The sequence below is a fragment of the Phalangium opilio genome, unplaced genomic scaffold (genome assembly GCF_054372755.1).
Source record: "Phalangium opilio isolate 3A_F unplaced genomic scaffold, DU_Popi_V2 ptg000079l_1, whole genome shotgun sequence".
NCBI classification, from domain to species: Eukaryota; Metazoa; Arthropoda; class Arachnida; order Opiliones; family Phalangiidae; genus Phalangium; species Phalangium opilio.
This window is the reverse complement of record NW_028324187.1, coordinates 1,945,001-1,964,780: the sequence shown is the minus strand read 5'-3', so window position 1 is coordinate 1,964,780 and position 19,780 is coordinate 1,945,001. Positions and strand designations below refer to the sequence as shown.

The 19,780-nt window shown below is 34.8% G+C and overlaps 3 protein-coding genes across 3 annotated transcripts; all 3 read left to right on the top strand.

The window, feature by feature from the left end:
- The first annotated feature begins 111 nt into the window (after positions 1-111).
- UbcE2H (ubiquitin conjugating enzyme E2H) lies at positions 112-3,650 on the top strand. Its single transcript, XM_089845546.1, has one exon. The coding sequence runs from the start codon at positions 840-842 to the stop codon at positions 1,395-1,397; it is 558 nt and encodes a 185-aa protein (XP_089701672.1). The 5' UTR covers positions 112-839; the 3' UTR covers positions 1,398-3,650.
- Positions 3,651-3,789: 139 nt separating this feature from the next.
- POLDIP2 (DNA polymerase delta interacting protein 2) lies at positions 3,790-5,439 on the top strand. The gene is made up of 2 exons (XM_089845545.1): positions 3,790-5,115; positions 5,176-5,439. The coding sequence occupies exons 1-2, from the start codon at positions 4,131-4,133 to the stop codon at positions 5,214-5,216; spliced, it is 1,026 nt and encodes a 341-aa protein (XP_089701671.1). The 5' UTR covers positions 3,790-4,130; the 3' UTR covers positions 5,217-5,439.
- A 1,443-nt stretch (positions 5,440-6,882) lies between these two features.
- olf186-M (Ki-ras-induced actin-interacting protein-IP3R-interacting domain olf186-M) lies at positions 6,883-17,795 on the top strand. Its single transcript, XM_089845224.1, has 18 exons — positions 6,883-6,913; positions 8,064-9,392; positions 10,023-10,104; positions 10,200-10,321; positions 10,382-10,430; positions 10,503-10,628; positions 10,820-11,040; positions 13,840-14,232; positions 14,391-14,749; positions 14,813-14,873; positions 14,972-15,033; positions 15,094-15,662; positions 15,729-15,891; positions 15,950-16,080; positions 16,133-16,289; positions 16,355-16,433; positions 16,485-16,579; positions 17,048-17,795. The coding sequence occupies exons 1-18, from the start codon at positions 6,883-6,885 to the stop codon at positions 17,147-17,149; spliced, it is 4,131 nt and encodes a 1,376-aa protein (XP_089701350.1). The 3' UTR covers positions 17,150-17,795.
- The last annotated feature ends 1,985 nt before the right edge of the window (positions 17,796-19,780 follow it).

Sequence of the window (19,780 nt, the reverse complement as noted above, 5' to 3'; positions counted from 1 at the left end):
CTGGTCCCCTTCCATAGACGCCCATGTTAAAACCAGACGGGTTTGAATTTTAGACCGAACCTATGTTATTCTCATTCTTAGGTCGATTGAGCGGGCTTCTATAGCGCGTGCAGCCAGCGTGATCAAGTGGGCCATGGTTGAAGACTGAATCTGTGACGTTTCAAGAAATGGGCGTATCTTTGTGATTTGATTGGCTATTCTATTCTTCAGCTGTTTGGGCTATAAACCATCCCACACTAAAGCTTCTATACATTCAAAACTTATCACGGCGCTAAAATGTACGAGGTGTTTGAACTAGGCCTAGTAGGTGAGTGGTATTAACTATCACTAACCCTTACCTTTGAGATAAGGCTATGAACTCCCGAGGAGTCCTTTACGGTAGTTATCGCGATGGCTTCTGAGAGTGAAGTATGACAACAAAATAAGCTAGGGGAGTTTTTATGTCGTAGATTCTATTTAAAACGCATTAAAACGTAGCGATTAACAACCTTGAGTCGCGGTTAAATTCCATAGTGTAAATTATTTCAAGGATTCTGTTATTTCCGAGTTACAAATGACGATTATTTATTGAAAAAGCCTCGGGCTTAGTTTTTGTCCGAGCATTAATCGTATAAGTTCGGAACGGCTAGTTGGAAACAGTACGGACGGACGTTGACTTTTCTTTTTATCTCAACCCCAAAACGAAAGTCGAAATTCGGAATTCGCAGTCCTCTTGAGTTGGTTTTCGTAACGTTAGGCCTAAAAGGGCCTAGAGAGTATTAGTATTTATCTTTTTAGCCATAAAATTTTCTTGGAAAAAGGCCGAGGCCTAGGAACAGCTGTATTGTTGTTAGGAAAGGATGTCGTCCCCCAGCGCTGGTAAACGTCGTATGGATACTGACGTCATAAAACTAATCGAAAGTAAACATGAAGTCACCATTTTGGGGGGTTTAAACGAATTTTGCGTTAAATTTTACGGACCTAAAAGTACGCCTTACGAAGGGGGTGTATGGAAAGTTAGAGTTGATTTACCAGAGAACTATCCTTTTAAATCACCATCTATTGGTTTTATGAATAAAATTTACCACCCAAACATCGATGAAGTCTCCGGAACCGTGTGCCTGGATGTCATAAACCAAGCCTGGACGGCTCTTTATGATTTGTCAAATATATTTGACTCATTTTTGCCTCAACTTTTGACTTATCCAAATCCAATTGACCCTTTGAACGGAGACGCGGCAGCCATGTACCTTCACAAACCCGAAGAATACAAGAAAAAGGTACAGGAATATGTAAAAAAATACGCTACCGAAGAAGCTCTAAGAGAGCAAGAAGAGGACGAATCGAGTAGCGAAAGTTCCATGAGCTCCTTTTCGGATGACGAAACAAAAAATGAGACATTTCAGATGGAGCTATAACATAACGCTAAATATTTTTTTACGTTACGTAAATAATAACGTAAAAAAAAATAATCACATAATAAAATAAATAACAACGGTAGTCTACAATGTTTAGGCTTACATTTGTAATAACATAACAATGTTCGGATATGGACAAATTTATTTAAAGACATTAAAAAGAAAAAAAACGAACGAACTCGGAAAAATGCAATGCAATGTTAAGCCTACTAATTGTAGACCATTCTATAAATATATATATCATTTTTTTATTATTGCTGGGCTTAGTAAAATTTATCTTTAAAAAAAATAATTAAAATAATTAAAATTTAAATTTGTGTTCATTTAGTTTTTTTCGTTTTTTTCGTTTTTTTTCGTTTTTTTTTTCTTAGCTCATTTAGATAATTGCAAAACATGATTTTAATTAAAGCTAGTGTATTAAAATTAAAATTAAAAATAAAGGGTTTTTGGCAGTGATTAAATTTAACTGAAAGAGATCAACGTAAATAACAACAAAAAAAAATCATATTGTGTGTAAATAATAGCAACGCTCTATCTAACCAATATCCATAAGTTTAATAATAAGGAATGATTTTTCACCTTTTATTACATAATCCATGTGCCACAATCTCCTTTAAACGTAAAGGGGTTTGTTTTAATGCACATAGATTGGGTGTTAGGTGAATTAGGCTTGGGACAACTAATTATAACTTAACTTCAATTAACAGATTTATGTTTAGTTATATAATTTAATTTAATTTAATTGCTTTAGTCCGTAGATAAAACAATAGGGAGGTGCCTGAGAGGTGTGGCTTAAGATAGCTCCTCCCCTTACCACCACCAAAATGGCGGCAATTTTACAGAGAGAATGGCGGGGAGGCTTCTGATTGGCGAAGTGAAGGTCCAACCCTTAGTAGGGGGCATTTTCACCCCTTTGCCCACTCCCTATTAGTTTTTGCTTTAGTCCGTAGATAAAAACAACTGGGAAATGCCAGAGAGGTGTGGCTTAAGATAGCTCCTCCCCTTACCACCAAAATGGCGGCAACTTCACAGAGAGAATGGCGGGGAGGCTTCTGATGGGCGAAGTGAAGGTCCGACCCTTAGTAGGGGGCATTTTCACCCCTTTGCCCACTCCCTATTAGTTTTTGCTTTAGTCCATAGATAAAAACAACTGGGAAATGCCATAGAGGTTTGGCTTAAGATAGCTCCTCCCCTATCCACCAAAATGGCGGCAATTTTACAGAGAGAATGCTGGGGAGGCTTCTGATTGGCGAAGTGAAGGTCCAACCCTTAATAGGGGGCATTTTCACCCCTTTGCCCACTCCCTATTAGTTTTTGCTTTAAAACAACTGGGAAATGCCAGAGAGGTGTGGCTTAAGATAGCTCCTCCCCTTACCACCAAAATGGCGGCAATTTTACAGAGAGAATGCTGGGGAGGCTTCTGATTGGCGAAGTGAAGGTCGGGGACAGTTTCACTACTTTGCCCACTCCCAATCGGTTTTTACCTATTAGACTTATAAAAAACTCTTATTATTTTAATCTAAATTGATTAAATTTAAAACAGGAGTGGAAATTTTTCATAAGTTTTACATTCTTTCATAAATTAAAACCAAAATTTACATTTTTTAGACAGCTTTTTTTCACTTTCCATATATTTATCTTTACGCTAGGAAAGTTTTAAGGTACATTAAAAAGTGACCAGAAATTTCACTGTTGTCAGTTAATTGTAATATTCTTGTAAGGGTGGATTTTCGCTTTCTAACAATTTAAAGAAAAAAACATCCAAATGCAATAGGTACTTTATAACCTCAATCTTCTTATCAATAAATCAATTTTGCTTCCCATTTTTTTTTTTTTTTTGTAATTAATACGTTAAACATTAAAGGATTTATCATTTATTGAATTATAATAAGTAATAAAACAGCCTATTTTTTCCCGTAGTTTATTAACCAAAAATTAATTAAATATTATCGGAATGTCCCATAATCCCATTTGAACCTCGTGGTTAGATAGGAAAAGTGAACTGAACTGAGGGCGAATACATTTTAAAGGTTCAAGTTATTTGTTTAGTGCCATTAATTTGATTGGTTATAAAAAATTAGTCCAGTTTTTGAAAAACGTTACGCGGATAAATGTTATTGGCGTTGGTAGAAAAATTAAGGGATTTTAGTTTTGAAGGAAAACCAAAATATTGTTCAAAGAATAATTCTAACAGATTTGGATTTTATGTAAAATACAATACACACATTGGCTATTAAAATGTCATTATTAAAATGTTGTTTGCTTTGAAATTATTTTTAATTTTTATTTCAGCAAAATTAATTATGGAATAAATATATGTACATAATTAATTAGTTTAATTTTTGTCGATGTTTCCGTCTTCCGAGTCGGGGTCATGAGTCATGATATATCGCCATCGGTGAAAGGTCAATGAAGCACGAGCCAAGGAGCAGCGGCATTATTCAATGGTGGCTATATGTAGTTAAGATTTTCGCGCATTACAGACAACGCGAAGAAATAATTATTAATTTTGTGCTACAGTTGGCTTTTTGCTATTATAATTAACTTTTAAAATTATAAATATCTGAAAATAAGTAATTAAATTTAGTTACGTACGTTGACGCAGCGAGTCGGCGAGAGCGACTTGCGAAAATTTTCGAAGACCAAGGCTTAGTAGATTAATAACAGACCCTGGGCCCGTAGACTTCCGTGTTGCCTTTTTAGCGTAGTCTTACATCTTTCTTAAAGAAAAATATGCCAAGTTTGTTGAGAAAAATGAACTTTACTAAAACTCTGGCGAAGAAAAGGGCTATTTGCAATGTCCAAATGATAAATAGAGCTTCTTACACCACCACTAGACTCGCGGAAGTCGGAAAACTAGAGGCACCCAAGTCAGAAGGCAAGTACGACACGGGTCAACTCTTCTTACATAAAGTCTTTGGGTATCGAGGCATTACTTTATTCCCTTGGATGGCCAGAGTTTATGATCGAGATGTTCCGAATAAGAAAGAATCTCGCCCAAATGAAGAAAATGGAAGTTACAATCATGTTGGCCGAGAAGTAAAGGGACACACTCACACTTATTACCAAGTTTTAATAGATGCCCGTGATTGTCCCTTTGTGAGAACTCAAACTGAAGCTGTCACCTTCCTGGGGAATCAAGAAAACAGCAGATTTTTATTTGCCATCCCTGGCTTGGACTATGTTGCCCATAACGACCTTCAACCTTATTCTTCAACTGAAAGCCAACCCATACAACATGAACTTTTTGAGAAATTTTTAATGCATGATGCTGAAAAAGACCCTCCATTCTCTTCAAGAGAAACACTTAGAGCTTGGCAAGAAAAAAATCATCCTTGGCTCGAGCTCTCTGATGTACACAAGGAAACTACGGAAAATATCAGAGTTACGGTGATTCCATTTTATATGGGGTGTAGAGCCGCCCAAAATGCCACTGTTTTTTGGTGGCGTTATTGCATAAGAATGGAAAACTTGGGTGAGATGGCGGTGCAGCTAAGGGAACGACACTGGAGGATTTTTAGTCTTTCTGGAACTTTGGAAACTGTTAGAGGTAGAGGAGTTGTGGGTCAAGAACCAGTTCTGTCCAAAGCCCAGCCAGCTTTTCAATATAGTAGCCACGTTAGTCTTCAAGCGCCTTCTGGACACATGTGGGGCACCTTTAGAATGGAAAGAGAAGATGGATACACTTTTGATTGTCGAATTCCTCCATTTTCACTTGGTAACATTAAGGTTTTCAGTTTCAGTTGCGGAGTAATACTAATGTTTAATAATTTTTCAGAGAGCAAACATGATCCTGCCATGTTTTCTGGGAATAATTAATCTTTTTAGGGAATTAAAATTTTAAATAAAAAAATTAGACCTTAGCTATCTGACATTATAAATTTATTGTACAGTTTTGTTTTGTGTCATCCTATAATAATGTCTTGGGAAAATTCAAGAATTCTAGAGATTTTCAGGCGTTTTTTCTAGATATGATCTTGAATTTTTCTTAATAATTTGTAAATTAAAATTATGAGAAATAAATAACTTTCCTAGTCTCCAAGTCCAATATCGTCTATTTAAAAATTGTTTATAATAAATATCACTAATTGTTTTTTTAATATTAACAAAGTCCCCTAGGGGCAACTTGTTGCTGGTTATCCAATCACGGGGCTTAGAGATTCTGACGTTTTTCGAAATTGAAGCAGACGAGTTTTTTCATGGCCATAAACTTAACTCATACTGTTTTTCGCGCTCGGTACAGTCGCGGGCCCGGGGCACCGTTTTCCTCTAATAAAAATGCGGATTCGACTAGGAATAATTGACCTTAACTTAGATAAATGTAATTAGGAAAGTTATTGCACAATTTACTTCATAGTTTTTCATAATATCGAGCATTAAATCGGGCGAAAGTATAAACGGTCGGTAAACGTTCTCGGTCGTTCGTGTGTTAAGCCTTGGTGAGTTTGAACCCGGGTCCGGGTTCTGTGCTAAATTGTGTTTCGGTGTTTGGTGCAAATGCAATAGTGTATAAGGTCAGGGCTTCATTGGATTAAAAAGTCTTTTGAATGATGTTTGAAAGGAAAAAAAATATCATAGAAAAGTAGTAAGTTGTTTTTTGAACATTTTTTTTTTCATATAGGGAATGAGACTTTTCGAAGTCAAAACTGGTTTTAGGCTATAAGTTTAAGTTATACATATTCATGTATCAAAGAAGGATCTTTAGTATCCCTAACTAAAACACAAAAGGTTTTAATTTTCGATTTACTTATATCCTTGTATCGTAGCTAGGGTTTCTAAAATAAGTTTTACACTACAGGAAGTCTTAGTATGGTCCTTAATATTGCATTCGCGTATCGCGTGTATCTAATTTTACTAGTGAACAAGAGTAAAAGTGGTTAGTAAAATTTTGGTAACATTGTTGGCCTCATAGTTCTCGTGACCCACTAAGTTTATTTTAAGTATCTTCTATAATAATTTAATAATATGAAACCAGAATATTCTTGTAACTTTAAGTAATGATATCCTTCAATTAGAATTTTGTTGTATTTTCTAATAACAATGGCACTCCTATCTTTTCCTTTAACATGTTACTAGGGAGAGATTGACACTTATTTTTTATTAAAAATTGGGCCAATTATTAGGGTAAATATTAAGGGAGGTCAATTTTACCCTGAATTTACTCATTTCAATCAATCACTTGAAGTTGTGAGCTTTTCTGGTCATTTTAAAATCATTACAGGATTGATTTTTAATTTACCTTGTGCCCAAATTGATTTCATAATTTTTAAGAATCGTTATTATTGTATTTAATATCGATGTATTTTACAATTTGACATTCTAAAAAGGTCAAGGGTGTTCGTGTATTGTGAATGAAACTACGTTATAATTTAAGAGTAACATTTTAATTAACAATTAAGAATCTTTGGTGTTGGATGGTCTGGTCCTCTACTAAACCTTCATGCTCTACTACCAAATCATCTTTCTCGTTTCTTGCATCTTTGCCATGAATACTTCTGAATATAATGCAACGAGAGGTATTTTATTTCAAAATACCCCAAAAATCATTAAAAACAACCATCATATTCATTATGTTTTCTAGTGTTAGAAATGTGGCAAGTTTTTTCAATCTGTGGAGATTTTAGAAATAGTTGTCACGCAGTATGTGCTACTGTAGAAAGTAGTTAAAAATTTAGTGTACCATCCTGTTCCTTGTTACACATAGACTCTCTGCTAGAAATATCAGTTATCACTTCCGAGCCTTGCACTTAGAACTACAGGGTTCGTACAAACCTGGAAAACAGTGAAAACCTGGAAAAATCAGGGAAATAAATAGTTGACAAAAACCTCAGGGAAAACTCAGGGGAATTTAGAATTTTTAAGTAAAATTCGGGGAAATCAGGGAAATTTGCGTCAAACAGGGGCCGAGTAATTAATACCCTCCATAGGATTAACATTACACTGAACTTTGGAGGCTCATAACTCTGGTTCTGAGATACGCTTACGGGGATGACCTTTGAGTATGTAATAGTCCTATTTGCCCCCCCCCCTTTATTCGTTAACATTTGCACCATAGGATTCTCCATATACGGGAAAAAACCTGGAAAACTCAGGGAAGTATATGGCGAAAAACCTGTAAATCTCAGGGAAATTTGTTTTCCTAAAGTTGTATGAACCCTGAACTATAGAAAGATGAAATTTTTAGATTAGCTAATTACTTTGTTATTTCACTCATAACCATAATTCGTTCATGAACCCTTTGCTTTTTAAGCCTGGCTTGTCCCAGAAACCATAAGCTAATAATGCTAAAACGAAATTCTTTATTTCTATCGATGTTTTATAATTTTTTATATCCGTGTACAAAATACACCTGGTCATTTTGTTCGAATCATATTCAGTGATAATTTATTATCATTGAATTTATTTTTAGATATGTTCATTTTGTTTTCACACAAGGTCTGTAGGAATTTTCGTTGCACGAAAAACGTAAAACAAGCTTGATGAATTTATTTATTTTTTTTACACCTTTATGCTCAAAGAAAATATTTTTTTAATTGAAGTCAATCTTATCTTGGTGTGACGCATTTTTACGATATTATTTGCGAAAATTGTGTTTACTTTTGCAATAATAACAATCAGCTCAGATTTTTTTTAGAAGCTAAGAAAATGTTTTTACGTTTTTATTAGATGTAGATTCGGCTGGTACAAGTTCCAGTTCGCTAATTGCTGATAAGAACAAACTCAAATCGAGTGGTTGTTCCAATCCTTGTTCATCTACTAAGCCTAATCAGGCGAATAAATCCGGCGTTCTTAAATCTAAACCCTCAAATGACTCCGAAACAAGTCAAATTAAACCTAGCCCAAAATCCAGCCCACTTTTGGGAGCTCGGAAAAAAATCACTTCTTCCTTATCTGCAATAAAACGCGGGGCTTCGGCATTAAGCACTAGCGTTAATGATTTAACAAAAGCAACTAATGCAACGATAAGCGAACGATTGTTACAATCACCGAAATCTTCCAAACGCCCATCGCTAAAAGATTTTCAAACGAAATTAACGAAAAAACTAAACGCTCCTTTCAAAAGTACTCCGAATATCGACTCGACTTCAAAATCAGGCGTAGCACAAATACCGCAACCTCGTAGTAAAAGCGTCAAGTTAAATGCGCAACGTTGTAAAACATCAGCACCCGCTTTAAGCGCAACAACAAGAAGTAGTAGCGTTGATTGTACTAGTAAAAGTAGTAATGTTACGTCAAAACCTCAAACAAACAACGTAGTTTACCGTAAGGTAGATGGACTCAAAAAGACATCCACTAAAACTAAAGATGACAATAACACCACTAAAAACCAAGAACGTAAAGAGGTTGTATCGCTTCCAACTGATTTTAACTACGGAACCCCACCTAGTCCTCAACACAGAGTAACTCCGGGTCGTTCCGCAAATCGGGATATCAAATCAGACACAGAATTATACGGTAGCGTTCATTTGAAAGCCGTATTGAATGTTTTACGAAGTAATATCACCCCAGAAGAAAAATTAATCGCCATTAAAAAGAGTAAAGATTATTGGGATAAGATTGGTAGCGTCACTGAAGAAATCCCATGCTTACCACAAGAACGTGACAAAGACAAAATGGGTACAACCGTAACTCCGGGTAATCTGGAGTTGGATGAGTTACAATCCTCTCAGGAGTTGTTAAGACCGACGACAATTTCTTCAAACAATCCTCCACCTCCAATTTTGATACAAAGTTCCTCGTGTGATGTGACTGATGAAGTTGTGACGCAAGAAGGCAGTATGATTCACGTCACAAAGATTACTCTGAGCCCCGATACGAGTGAAACAGAGCAATGTATATCTTCCATCGTTCAACAAGTGTCTTTAGAAGTGAATCCGGGGATTATGGTTGACGGGCTGGATGACGGATATCAAAACAACAGACCATTACCAGTTAATTTTAGATCGCCAAAAAACAGTCTCATTTTAAATATTGATTCCGATGACTTGCCATTAAGTATGTTGAAGTGAAATTAAAACGATGTTTAAGGGATTGAAAATTTGAATTATAGCTGAAGTATATGATACTTCTCTTCGAGAGAAGTGTGCGTACCACAAAACGCGGTAATTGTAACATGATTCTTCCCAACATCTCTTTACATTTATTATAGCAAGGTTACTAAACCGAATCACATACACGATAAATAGTTCCGTCATCATTATACTCTATTAACGCTTAAATATTTGCTAAGGCGCATGCGCTTGTGTATTTTTGTCCCACATCAAGACAATCTAGGTTTGTGAGTTGATTGTTGAGGATTTAGTACCAAACTGTTATAGAATTCACCTTAGCCCATCTGAAGTTTGATGCGCGGAAAAGCAAACAAAAAAGGTGAACTTAGGAATAATCATGTTACATAACTAAAGTATTAAGCGTATACAGAGTGTCACCCTTCTTCTATTATCCCCTTCTGATGGTAGGTTGTTAGAAAACAATTGCTTGAAGTTAGTAGTTGTGAGTATAAAATAAATTCATGTAATATTCTTACCTCTACTATTAATTTTCAATCCCTTGGAATCAATTAACGTGTTTCGTTCTTAATCTGGGTTAATTAACCATTGACGACGGTTTCGTGTCTATAATTAGGTCAATGTTCTCAACCACCCAAATCCCCTGTTACTGTTCAGGAATGGGTTAATTCTATCGATGTAGATGGTGGTGAAGAAAGGTTAGAAATAATTACTACCTGTTATAACGGAACGTTTTTCGTTAATACTCGTTGTTGCATGTTAATTACAACTTTTGATTTTTGGGTTTTTCAAGAACCGAAGTTGAAAGCGCGCAAGCTCCAGAGCATAGCTCAGTTAGCCATGACAGTGGGTATCAAAGTCATGGCGATGTTTTACCATCCTTTATGGAGGATAATTTGAATTTAGGGGCTGAAGGTATAATTATAATGAAGCCGATAGTTGGTTTAGTTTATCTCACGCATGAAATATTTTTAGCGAGAAATATTGACGGAGTTGTTGACTCGTCAATACCCGAGATACCAAGGTACAGCAATAAGTGAACTACGATTAATTTCATTTGAACACTAATAAACGAAAAATTTATACAATATGATAGCCCAGCACAACGCAAAGAATCTTTGTCCCCAGCTGGACACCATGTGTCTCTGGCGGATATTAGAATGAAGCAGAGTAGTTTCAACTCTGAAACGTCGACATTCTCGACTGTTTCAAGTTTATCAAGGTACTTACCTTACCTCACGAACTAGCTACCTCCCCGCTTACTTCCACGAACCAGCTACCTTACTTCCGCGAACCAGTTGCCTTACGGTCTTACCTCGCTCGCTACCTCGAACCAGCTACCTTACCTCGCTTAGTTCCACAAACCAACTACTGAATAAAATTACTTGAAACTGGAAATATTTTATTTCGTAGCGTTGAATCTCTACTAGAATCTAGGAAAGAGGACCCCGAAGAGATTTTATTAGCTCTGGGTTTTGGCGCCACTTCTCAGGACCCTTTAGCTCGAATACCCCACAGATTTTTATCTCAACCTTCCTCGGCTAGAGGAGTCGATTTGGTCACCTTCCTACGTCAACAAGAAGAGGAGTTTCAGAAACAGGAGTGTAGTTGTCTGGGATATCGTGGATTGGCAGGTAAGATACAATTCGACTCTTACTGTTCGTTACTAATTTTAAGCTTACGCTCGGATATTTTAACTACACTTACTATATTGTTGTAAAACACCCCTTGGTTTAATTTATCCAATTTATTTTTATGATGTATTTAATTGTTTTGATACTTGATTGATTGATTTACTTACAATATTTTATAAGTTAAATTACTTCGCCATGATTTGAAATTTTTTATGCGTTTTTGATGTAAAAAAGAAATCTAAATCAAAGTGCATGTTTTACATAGCACCTTATTTGATTCTTCAGCCATTTTAATTCACATTTGAAATTATCATGAAATCTTGATAGGTGTGCCATTTTTGATTTTTGCGTTAAATTTAAGTTCTTATCGTTGTTATTAACGCCAAGTGCATGATCAATACATTGCACCTGGATTGTTTTGACTCGTAATTACGCGTTTTACAAAATACAAATGCTCCAAAATGTTTTCCAAAAAAAAAAAAGAAGACTTTGCAAATTTCTATTTCCGGTGGTTTAACCTTGGCCACCAGTTTCAGATTACATGTATTTCCCGAAAGCGGACGGTTGTGGTTGGGATTCTAAATCTGGTTACGCACGATGGTGGACTGGTACCAAGAGAAAATCTTCGGTTAGACTTAACGACAACGCGCATGTTGCCGCTAGAAAGAATTCCAGAAGTTTCTCGTTGGCGCCAATTACACGTCAAAAAGTTCCTGAAATCGCCATAACTTCCGTCGAAAACGTGCGAGTTAAATGTTCAAATCAAACTGCCGATATTGTGAATTGTAACGGTGGACAAGGAAGGCAAGAGACCCCGTTACGAGTTTTAACCGAAAATGCACTCCAACGATACGGAGGTGGACCTAAAATGCCCGAATTTTGGGATAGAATGACTGATATTGATGATTTGGTCTTTGGGACATCCAGTAGTTGCAGTTTTTCTTCCTCTGATACAGCCATAACGGTTGGATCGCAGTGCTTTAGAAAAAATATTATTCGTTCAAGTTTAGTTTAGTTTAGTTTAGTTTAATTTAGTTTCTTAGGGAATAAATAATAATACATCCAGTGACGTAACATTCCAAGCTTTTTAGGGGAGTTCATCATTTGTTTCATTTGCTTAGACAGATTATTCGGGCGCTAAAATTATGGCGAAACTTGTAAAAACAGCCTTAAAAATTGGCCTACTGATACCCTATTCGCATTAATTACCATTTCTTCATGAAATGGTCGCTAATAAACACCCTAGCTGAAAAGGGTATGACGCAAGTAGCCTTAAATGTAACATCAGTCTAGTAGAGATAGTAGAGAAAAACTAACCTAAAAACAGATTTGATAAATTACATAAATTCGGATATAATTAGGTAAAACTTTAGTTAGAGTTATATTATATTATATATTTCCAAATTTTGAAAAATTGCCATTTTTGAAAAACAAAAACATAACCGAGCTTTTAGTAATATAGGTTTTATAAAATAACAAACAAACAAACAAATACGTCATTTGCTTGAGAATTAATTAAATTAGGCCTATCATATACATATCAAATTTATATCAGGGTATTGTTGCGCTTCCAACGATGACGAAAAAGAGTTAATAATGTCGCCGTAGTATTGAAAGTACAGCTAATTATTTTTTACAGACAGTTAATCGCCTTCAAAAGGTATTGCTATTACTGGTATCATTTTTAAAATGCATTTGAAGTTTCTATATTTACAAGTTTATTTTCAAATTTGTGCTGGCAGTAAATGTGCACAAAAATTTGAAGCACACATTATGCGGGCCAATATTCATTCATACGTTGCCATATTTTTTTTTTATTTTTACCTGATTTTCATGAGATTATTTTCAAATATGTTTTATTTTTATTATTATTATTATTTTGAGGGGAAATTTTCATCACAAACAGAATGCAATACTCTATAATATGGTATGGGATATTATGCATTGACTTTATATGTGCAGATAACAAAAACATTTTACTACAATTACAATTACAAAAGAAATGAATACGACATACCTTTAAACATGTGCCTGTGATAAAATTATTTGAGTTAAATCCGAGAAATAAAAATTTAGGCACTGTGATAACCCACGCTTTTCAAAAAAAAAAAAAAAAAAAATATGATGAACTTTTTCGAAATATTTTCCCTGAAGTGCCACAGATTCCCGCAAACAAACAGTCCTTTTTAAAAGTGTATATTTCTTCCAGGGTTTCACAAATGTTGTTGTTGTTGGTAATTCCCCCATATTAATGTTAATATATATACCATTTCGAACAAATTATATATATAACAGAGTTAAGATTTAAGCCAAGGGTTTTTCCATGAAATTTTACGAAATGTTCGGCACATATTTTATTAACGAATATCATTGTGTCATATTCTTACGTTTTTACTTCATTATCTCGTTAGATTCTCCGTAAATCGACACAAAACAGTTCCTAAGTTATTATTTAGTTTTAATTGCAATTTAATTAAGCTTAATTGGCTTAATTAATTTTAGTTGAGTTTAATTTGGTTTTTAGGTGTAAAAGGTAGGATTTGGTATAAAATTTAGTGCAAAAAAGTCTTAGTTGTACTTTACTTGCAAATTAGCAAAATAAATATTCTTTTGGATTTAAATTAATATTATATGGAGAATTTTAATAATATTTTGCTAATTTTTGTTGTATTTTCCCTTTAATGTATTATATTATAATTTGCTATTTACATAGGCTTATTTTATTTTTATTTGGTATATTTTATATTTCTTTTGCATTACCCTTATTATTTGGTTTCTGCAAAACCCCCTTAATTATAGCTATGTCTCCGAGCGACAACAAGCAACCATCAGCCATCGCTAACAAAATAATCGAAAAATTGGGTGAAACTCGAAGTACCGGGAACCAATCTAGAACGGGTTCCATATCATCGTCAATTATGAGTCCGGTTACCTCTAAACCAAGATCATTTGCCAGTGCAGTTATCGCTGCCACTGCTTTCAAACACGGCAAAGTATTAAAACGTTCGGATAGTATTTTGGATCCCGCCAATCGTGAGTTTCTCATGAAACAAGGCGCCGACAATAATTCTTTAAAACACAAGAAAGTCATCTTGGGTTCGCACACGTTTAAATTTGACCCCGAGGGTGGTTTGGTTCAAACTTCACCCGAAAATTCTACAACAAATTCTTCACCTAGCACACCTCCAAATGGTACAACCGTTAACCTGAACATAGAAATAGAACATTCTTCGTTGTCAGTGTCTGTGTCACCACGTAGTTTTAGATTGCACGAGAATGTTTTACTTCTATTTCAAAATTAAGTTGTACTGAAGGTTCTTAACAAATACGTTTGGTAATTCTCCTTGAAGAAACGGAATCTCCGCAAGCGAGAAGTCAAAGACTGAAGGAAGTATTTCAGAGACTGCACAAGGAACGTACTTTGAGGGAACAAGAAGAGAAGGAAAGGAAACTATTGAAATCGAACCATTCCATGGTTGAAAGAACTGATACCCCGCATATTGATGATAAAATGCATTTGAGTTTACAAGAACCAACTGATTTGGAGAAGAAAAATAGACCTCTATTAGTACGGCAATTAAAAATTGAAGATTGCGTTCATGCAGAGGATGGAAGCAATAAAAGCAACACAACAACTTCGAACAAAACTTTAACCCCTGATTGCTTGAAAGGACAATTAGAGGCCAAAGAGTCTTTCGAACTTGAAGAAGTGAGATAGTTATATTAATATACATATTGTTTTAATAGCACTTACAAATCGTGGTTTATGTAGATTACTATGGGTGAACATGGCAGTTCTAGTACAACTTTTCGTTCCCCTCTAACTGTTGAAGGTACATTACATTGACTTTTGTAAATTTGTAGTGTTTTGTTATTATGAAAATAGAAACAAACTTAAAACGCTGTAATATTGCATTTTATTACGCATTAGGAAGTTTGTCCGAAAGTAGTGGTTTCGAAGATGGCCATTTGTGTTCTCCACCTGGCAAATTCGTGCGTATAAACTATCTATGCATTGCGCGAAGTATAATTAAAAGTCATTTGTAATTGAAGGAACACACGAGTCAGGACTCGGAAGATATCACGCCTATCAATTCCTGCGGTGTAATTCCTCCTGTAGAAATCACATCGTGGCACTCTGCAAGCGCGGATCAAGCGGAAACTGAAAAAACGTCCCTGTCATCCTCACCACCCCCTTCGCCAAATTTTAGTCAACGAAGCCGTTACTCTGACCCAAGTATTTCCCTGTATAGTCTTCAACTACCGAACGAACAGGGAGCGTCTGGATCGAACAATCAACTCTCGCCTACTTCATCTTCTCTTTCCATGTCGAGGAATAGTTCTTCCGGAACCATAACGGATGGGAACAATTCATCAAATTCTTCCGTATCACATTTTGAGAAACATAACCTAAGAAAAGGCTCGTATCCTCAACCCTCGGCTCGTAAATGGGCACCTTTAGTTGGAGGAAACTTGCCAAGACACTTTCAATGGACTATGACTGACCAAATGTCAAAAAGATTGTCTTCCAGCCAAACTACCTTAACTAACTGCGACTCAATTCCTAGCGAAAACTCGGGTCCAACGAGAAACAGTTCAACTTGCACGATAGATGCTGAATTGTAAGCAAGTGTCTCTGTTAATTCATTCACTTTTCTTTAAATTTAATTGAACAGTAAATTTTTCAGTTCCAAAAATGCTTCGTGTCAGGTAAGTAATGAGGATATAGACGATGAAGGTACGAGAAATAATTACACACGGCGTAGAGCAACATGGTGCACCACACCTTCAAACCCTCCGCAGTCTTTACTAGCGCAAAATATCGCTTTTGCCAAAGACGACGCGGTTGCGGTGAGTTTAGTTTAAATCCTATTTTGTCCCCTAAAATCTAACGCTGATAACAATACAGCAAAATCAAGCCCTTGTTGAATTGCAAAGCATGAAACTGTCCCTCGAACAATACCGACTGCAAAGTCAACAGTTGGAATCGTCCTCCTTAAGATTTCTTCGATTGTACCCTTTACTATCCGCTGATCAAATGTAGGAATGATTTGAAACGTAGCCTATGAATCATTTCTAATTCCTCAAATAGTTCTAGTCTCGAAAGTGTACATCGTCTGCGTCTCGATATCTTTAGGGAAATTGGGAGAATGGAGGAGTTGCTAAGTCAACACATTAATTTGGTTAAGGTTAATAGTCCATCGGACTATCATGTTCTGAATTTCAGATTTAGTCACGCCATTGAACAGGCAAGATCAGATAATATTTATCATTGAAACATATTCCATCATGATTCGCCACTTTTTAAAAGTAGATGTCCAACTTGTTACGAGACCAAGGTGCCTTGTGTAAACAGTTGGACGACATTTCTTCGGTAACAGAGGATAAGACGGGTAAAAGCCCAAAAATGTTCGAAGGGAATGAAGCTAATGATCAAAATATAGTCGATTTCATGGTCAACGAACTCTCTCTACTTAGGCAGCAATTGCAAATTGATCAACAGTCACAACACTTGAAGTTTCAGCAGCTTATTCAAGAGGTAAGTCGGAGGGGCTACGTAACATACTTGCTTATAACGCGTAGTATGGATGGCTTCGAACATAAAACACACTAAAATTTAAATAGCTTCATTAAGTTTAACAGTTAAGAATTAATCTTTAACATAATGTACATACGTGGTAATTGTTTTTTGGCGAAAAGTACGTACATACATATCCAACATAACATGGCAATTTTTGCAGCTTACATCTAAATTGCACTCGATTTTGCCAACCGCATCTGCACATTCTACCGCAACCGCCTATGATGGTTCTTGAATGTTGTTAAAAAAAATTGCCTATATCGCTTTACACGCATGCGCGTAAACGTAACTCGCAATTATACCAAAGAATTAAGTTCAGGTAACAATAAGCATAGTGTATTATGGTTTGCGGGAACGCCCAATATTCGCCCTCGTTAACGAAAAGAATTGTATCATATGTAACACAACTGCACAATAATATTGCAGGCTAAAAATGAAATACTCGAAAATGTTAAACTTTATATTCAAAGTCGTAACAAAGCTGGAAAGAGTGGGAGTGGGAGTTGCAACTCACCAGATGACGATTAATTCCAACGTTCAATTAAAAAAAACACACATATTTACACTACTATAATGTTTATGTTCCTGGTTATGCAAATTCGGAGCAAATATATTGTTTCTAGGCCTATAATTTAATATTTTTTAGGATTTTACTATTACTGTGCTCAAATTTAGTTAAGGAATTAGTTCTACATTTTTAATTTACGCTCTCTGAAGTTTTTATGAAATAATTGGGACCAATTTTATTTTCTTTAAACTGTTTCCTCTTTGAATTAATTTGAAAATCATAGTATTCAATTTAACCCTCTTTCTAAGATAATTTAGTTCAGATTTAATTGTAATTAACCTCTCTATCTATACGTTAAATGATAAAGTGCCTTATTTTAGAAGAAAACGGGTGATTTACGCTCATATAAAAACCCAGTGATGCTTTTATAAAATTTATATTACTTGTGTATGTATATTTAGGCAATAAGTTTATACTACGTTTTGCTGATTTAATTGACCAAGCTTAATAAAGTAGCAATAAATGAACATATGTATAGGAATAATATTTTTTGTAGTTTATATTATAGTAGTTATTATAGTATATTTTATTATTATTAGGGTATATTATTAAGAAAGAGATTTTGTTGTCAGTTGAATAAAAAAAATACACAAATGTTTTAAAAAATGTGGTTGTTTTTTTTTATAAATGAAAATCAATTACAAAACAAAATTTAATTAAATTAAATGGGACACGCGAAAAATCATCACACAAAAATGAAAGAACTTTATTATAGGCATACTTAACGCTAATTGCGCGTTAAAATGTTTCTACTTTTAATTAATTTAATACCAAAATATATCACATTCTTATAAGTAACTGTTGGCGGTAAAGGGTTATGCTTACTTGATCAAAACAATATGGTCATTATTTAACTAAAACTAATTTTAATTGGTAAGGGCATACGTTTCTAAGATATGTTACGTCCAATACTATGTAGTTTCTATATAGGCTGTGCTAAGCCTTTGACAGCGCCTAACAATAAGGCGTGGCTTTACTAGAATCTATCACGTTTCACCTACGTCTCTTCATGACAAGGGAGAGTTGATGAGTTACGAAGCTACCAACAACCTTTGGTGCATTGGTAAGGTTGGAGTTGGCATAATTAATCGGTGAAATATTCAACAAGGGTTGATATTTCTTTATAAACCTCGCAACAAAGAAGTGGGGTCGAAGCCAATGTAAAAATTTTGAAGGAAAATAGTTGACCAATAGTGTGCTGCTAAAGTCAAAAGAATACGTTGTTAATCTAAGGGTTAGTCACACGAAACATGCGAAGCAAAATTCATGCATGAAGGGGACGTTGTTATAGGGAGGTTTTGAATTATTCATGCCAAAAGTATATTATATACTGCAAACTGTATTAATTAATATGTTAGGAAAAATATTATAATTTCGAGCAAAGGCTATAATTTCATGCAAATTAAAATAATTAATAATGATTATTATGTATTATTGTTAATATTCGTCAACATAATATTAGTTATTATTTTTGTTATTAATTTAAATTATATTAGAAGCAAAAACACAAACAGAACTAAACAGATTATAAATTGGGTTAATTTTGCAGCAGCCATTTAAGTGTTAATTTCATGCAAATCCCGGATTTAATATCATGCAGTGTTATTAACAAACAAGTTTATATATTGTTATTGTGTTAGTTATATCTACGGTATCATTTGACCTGCGCAGTAAAATTTTGAATTTTGAATGTACAATTGGAAAAGCAATGTAATTTTGAAGCCCCAATTCTCCATTTTGAGATTTATCATTATTATCACCGCTTGCTAAATATTTCACCAATAATTATGCTTTCTCCGCAAATGGTTCTTTTAATTTAATTTTTAAAACTTATTGGAATGTTATTTTCTGAATATTTAGTTTAAACTTAAATTTCAAAGGACTTGAATAAATTTATATGCACTATTTCATATAATAGTTTGTTAAGGTTATAATTCCAGTTAATTATATAAATTTTTTAAATACTTAATAATTTTTATAAAGGCTAAAAAGTGACCATATTGATTTGTATTATATCCAACAAAAATTTCCATATCAAAAGTTATCATTAAATGTGACAAAATTTGATTTATTCCTAAAACACTAACTCTAAAAAATTCAAATTTAAATATCCCGCCTTTTAAACAATTCCAATAAATGGCGCCACCACCTGTTGAAAATACGCGCAAATATTTTTCCTGCAGGGCTGCAGCGCGAAGCCGCGAACCGTTACTCGGTTAGTTTTTGAGCTCCGGGTTTCAGTGATTTCGTTTGTCTTTATTTGCTTTTAATTAAGTCTATTCAAAATGTATTTGTAACGTTGATAAGATGCCGAGATATTGTTAAACACTAGTGGATAATGTAATCATCGATGGATTAACTAACTACAGTGAGAATTTCTGGGAAAAAAATATAATTTTGCGCTCAATGTAGACCAGACTAAAGACTGCCATTGTATTCCGGGTCATGACCTCGTGGGTCACCGTTCCGTGACACCGCTTCCAGCCTTGAACATTTGCATCAAGATCAGAAATACACGAAAATTGGATATAATACATAACGACAGGATGGAGTTAACGATTTTAATCGCGGTGAGTAAATTATAAAATTTG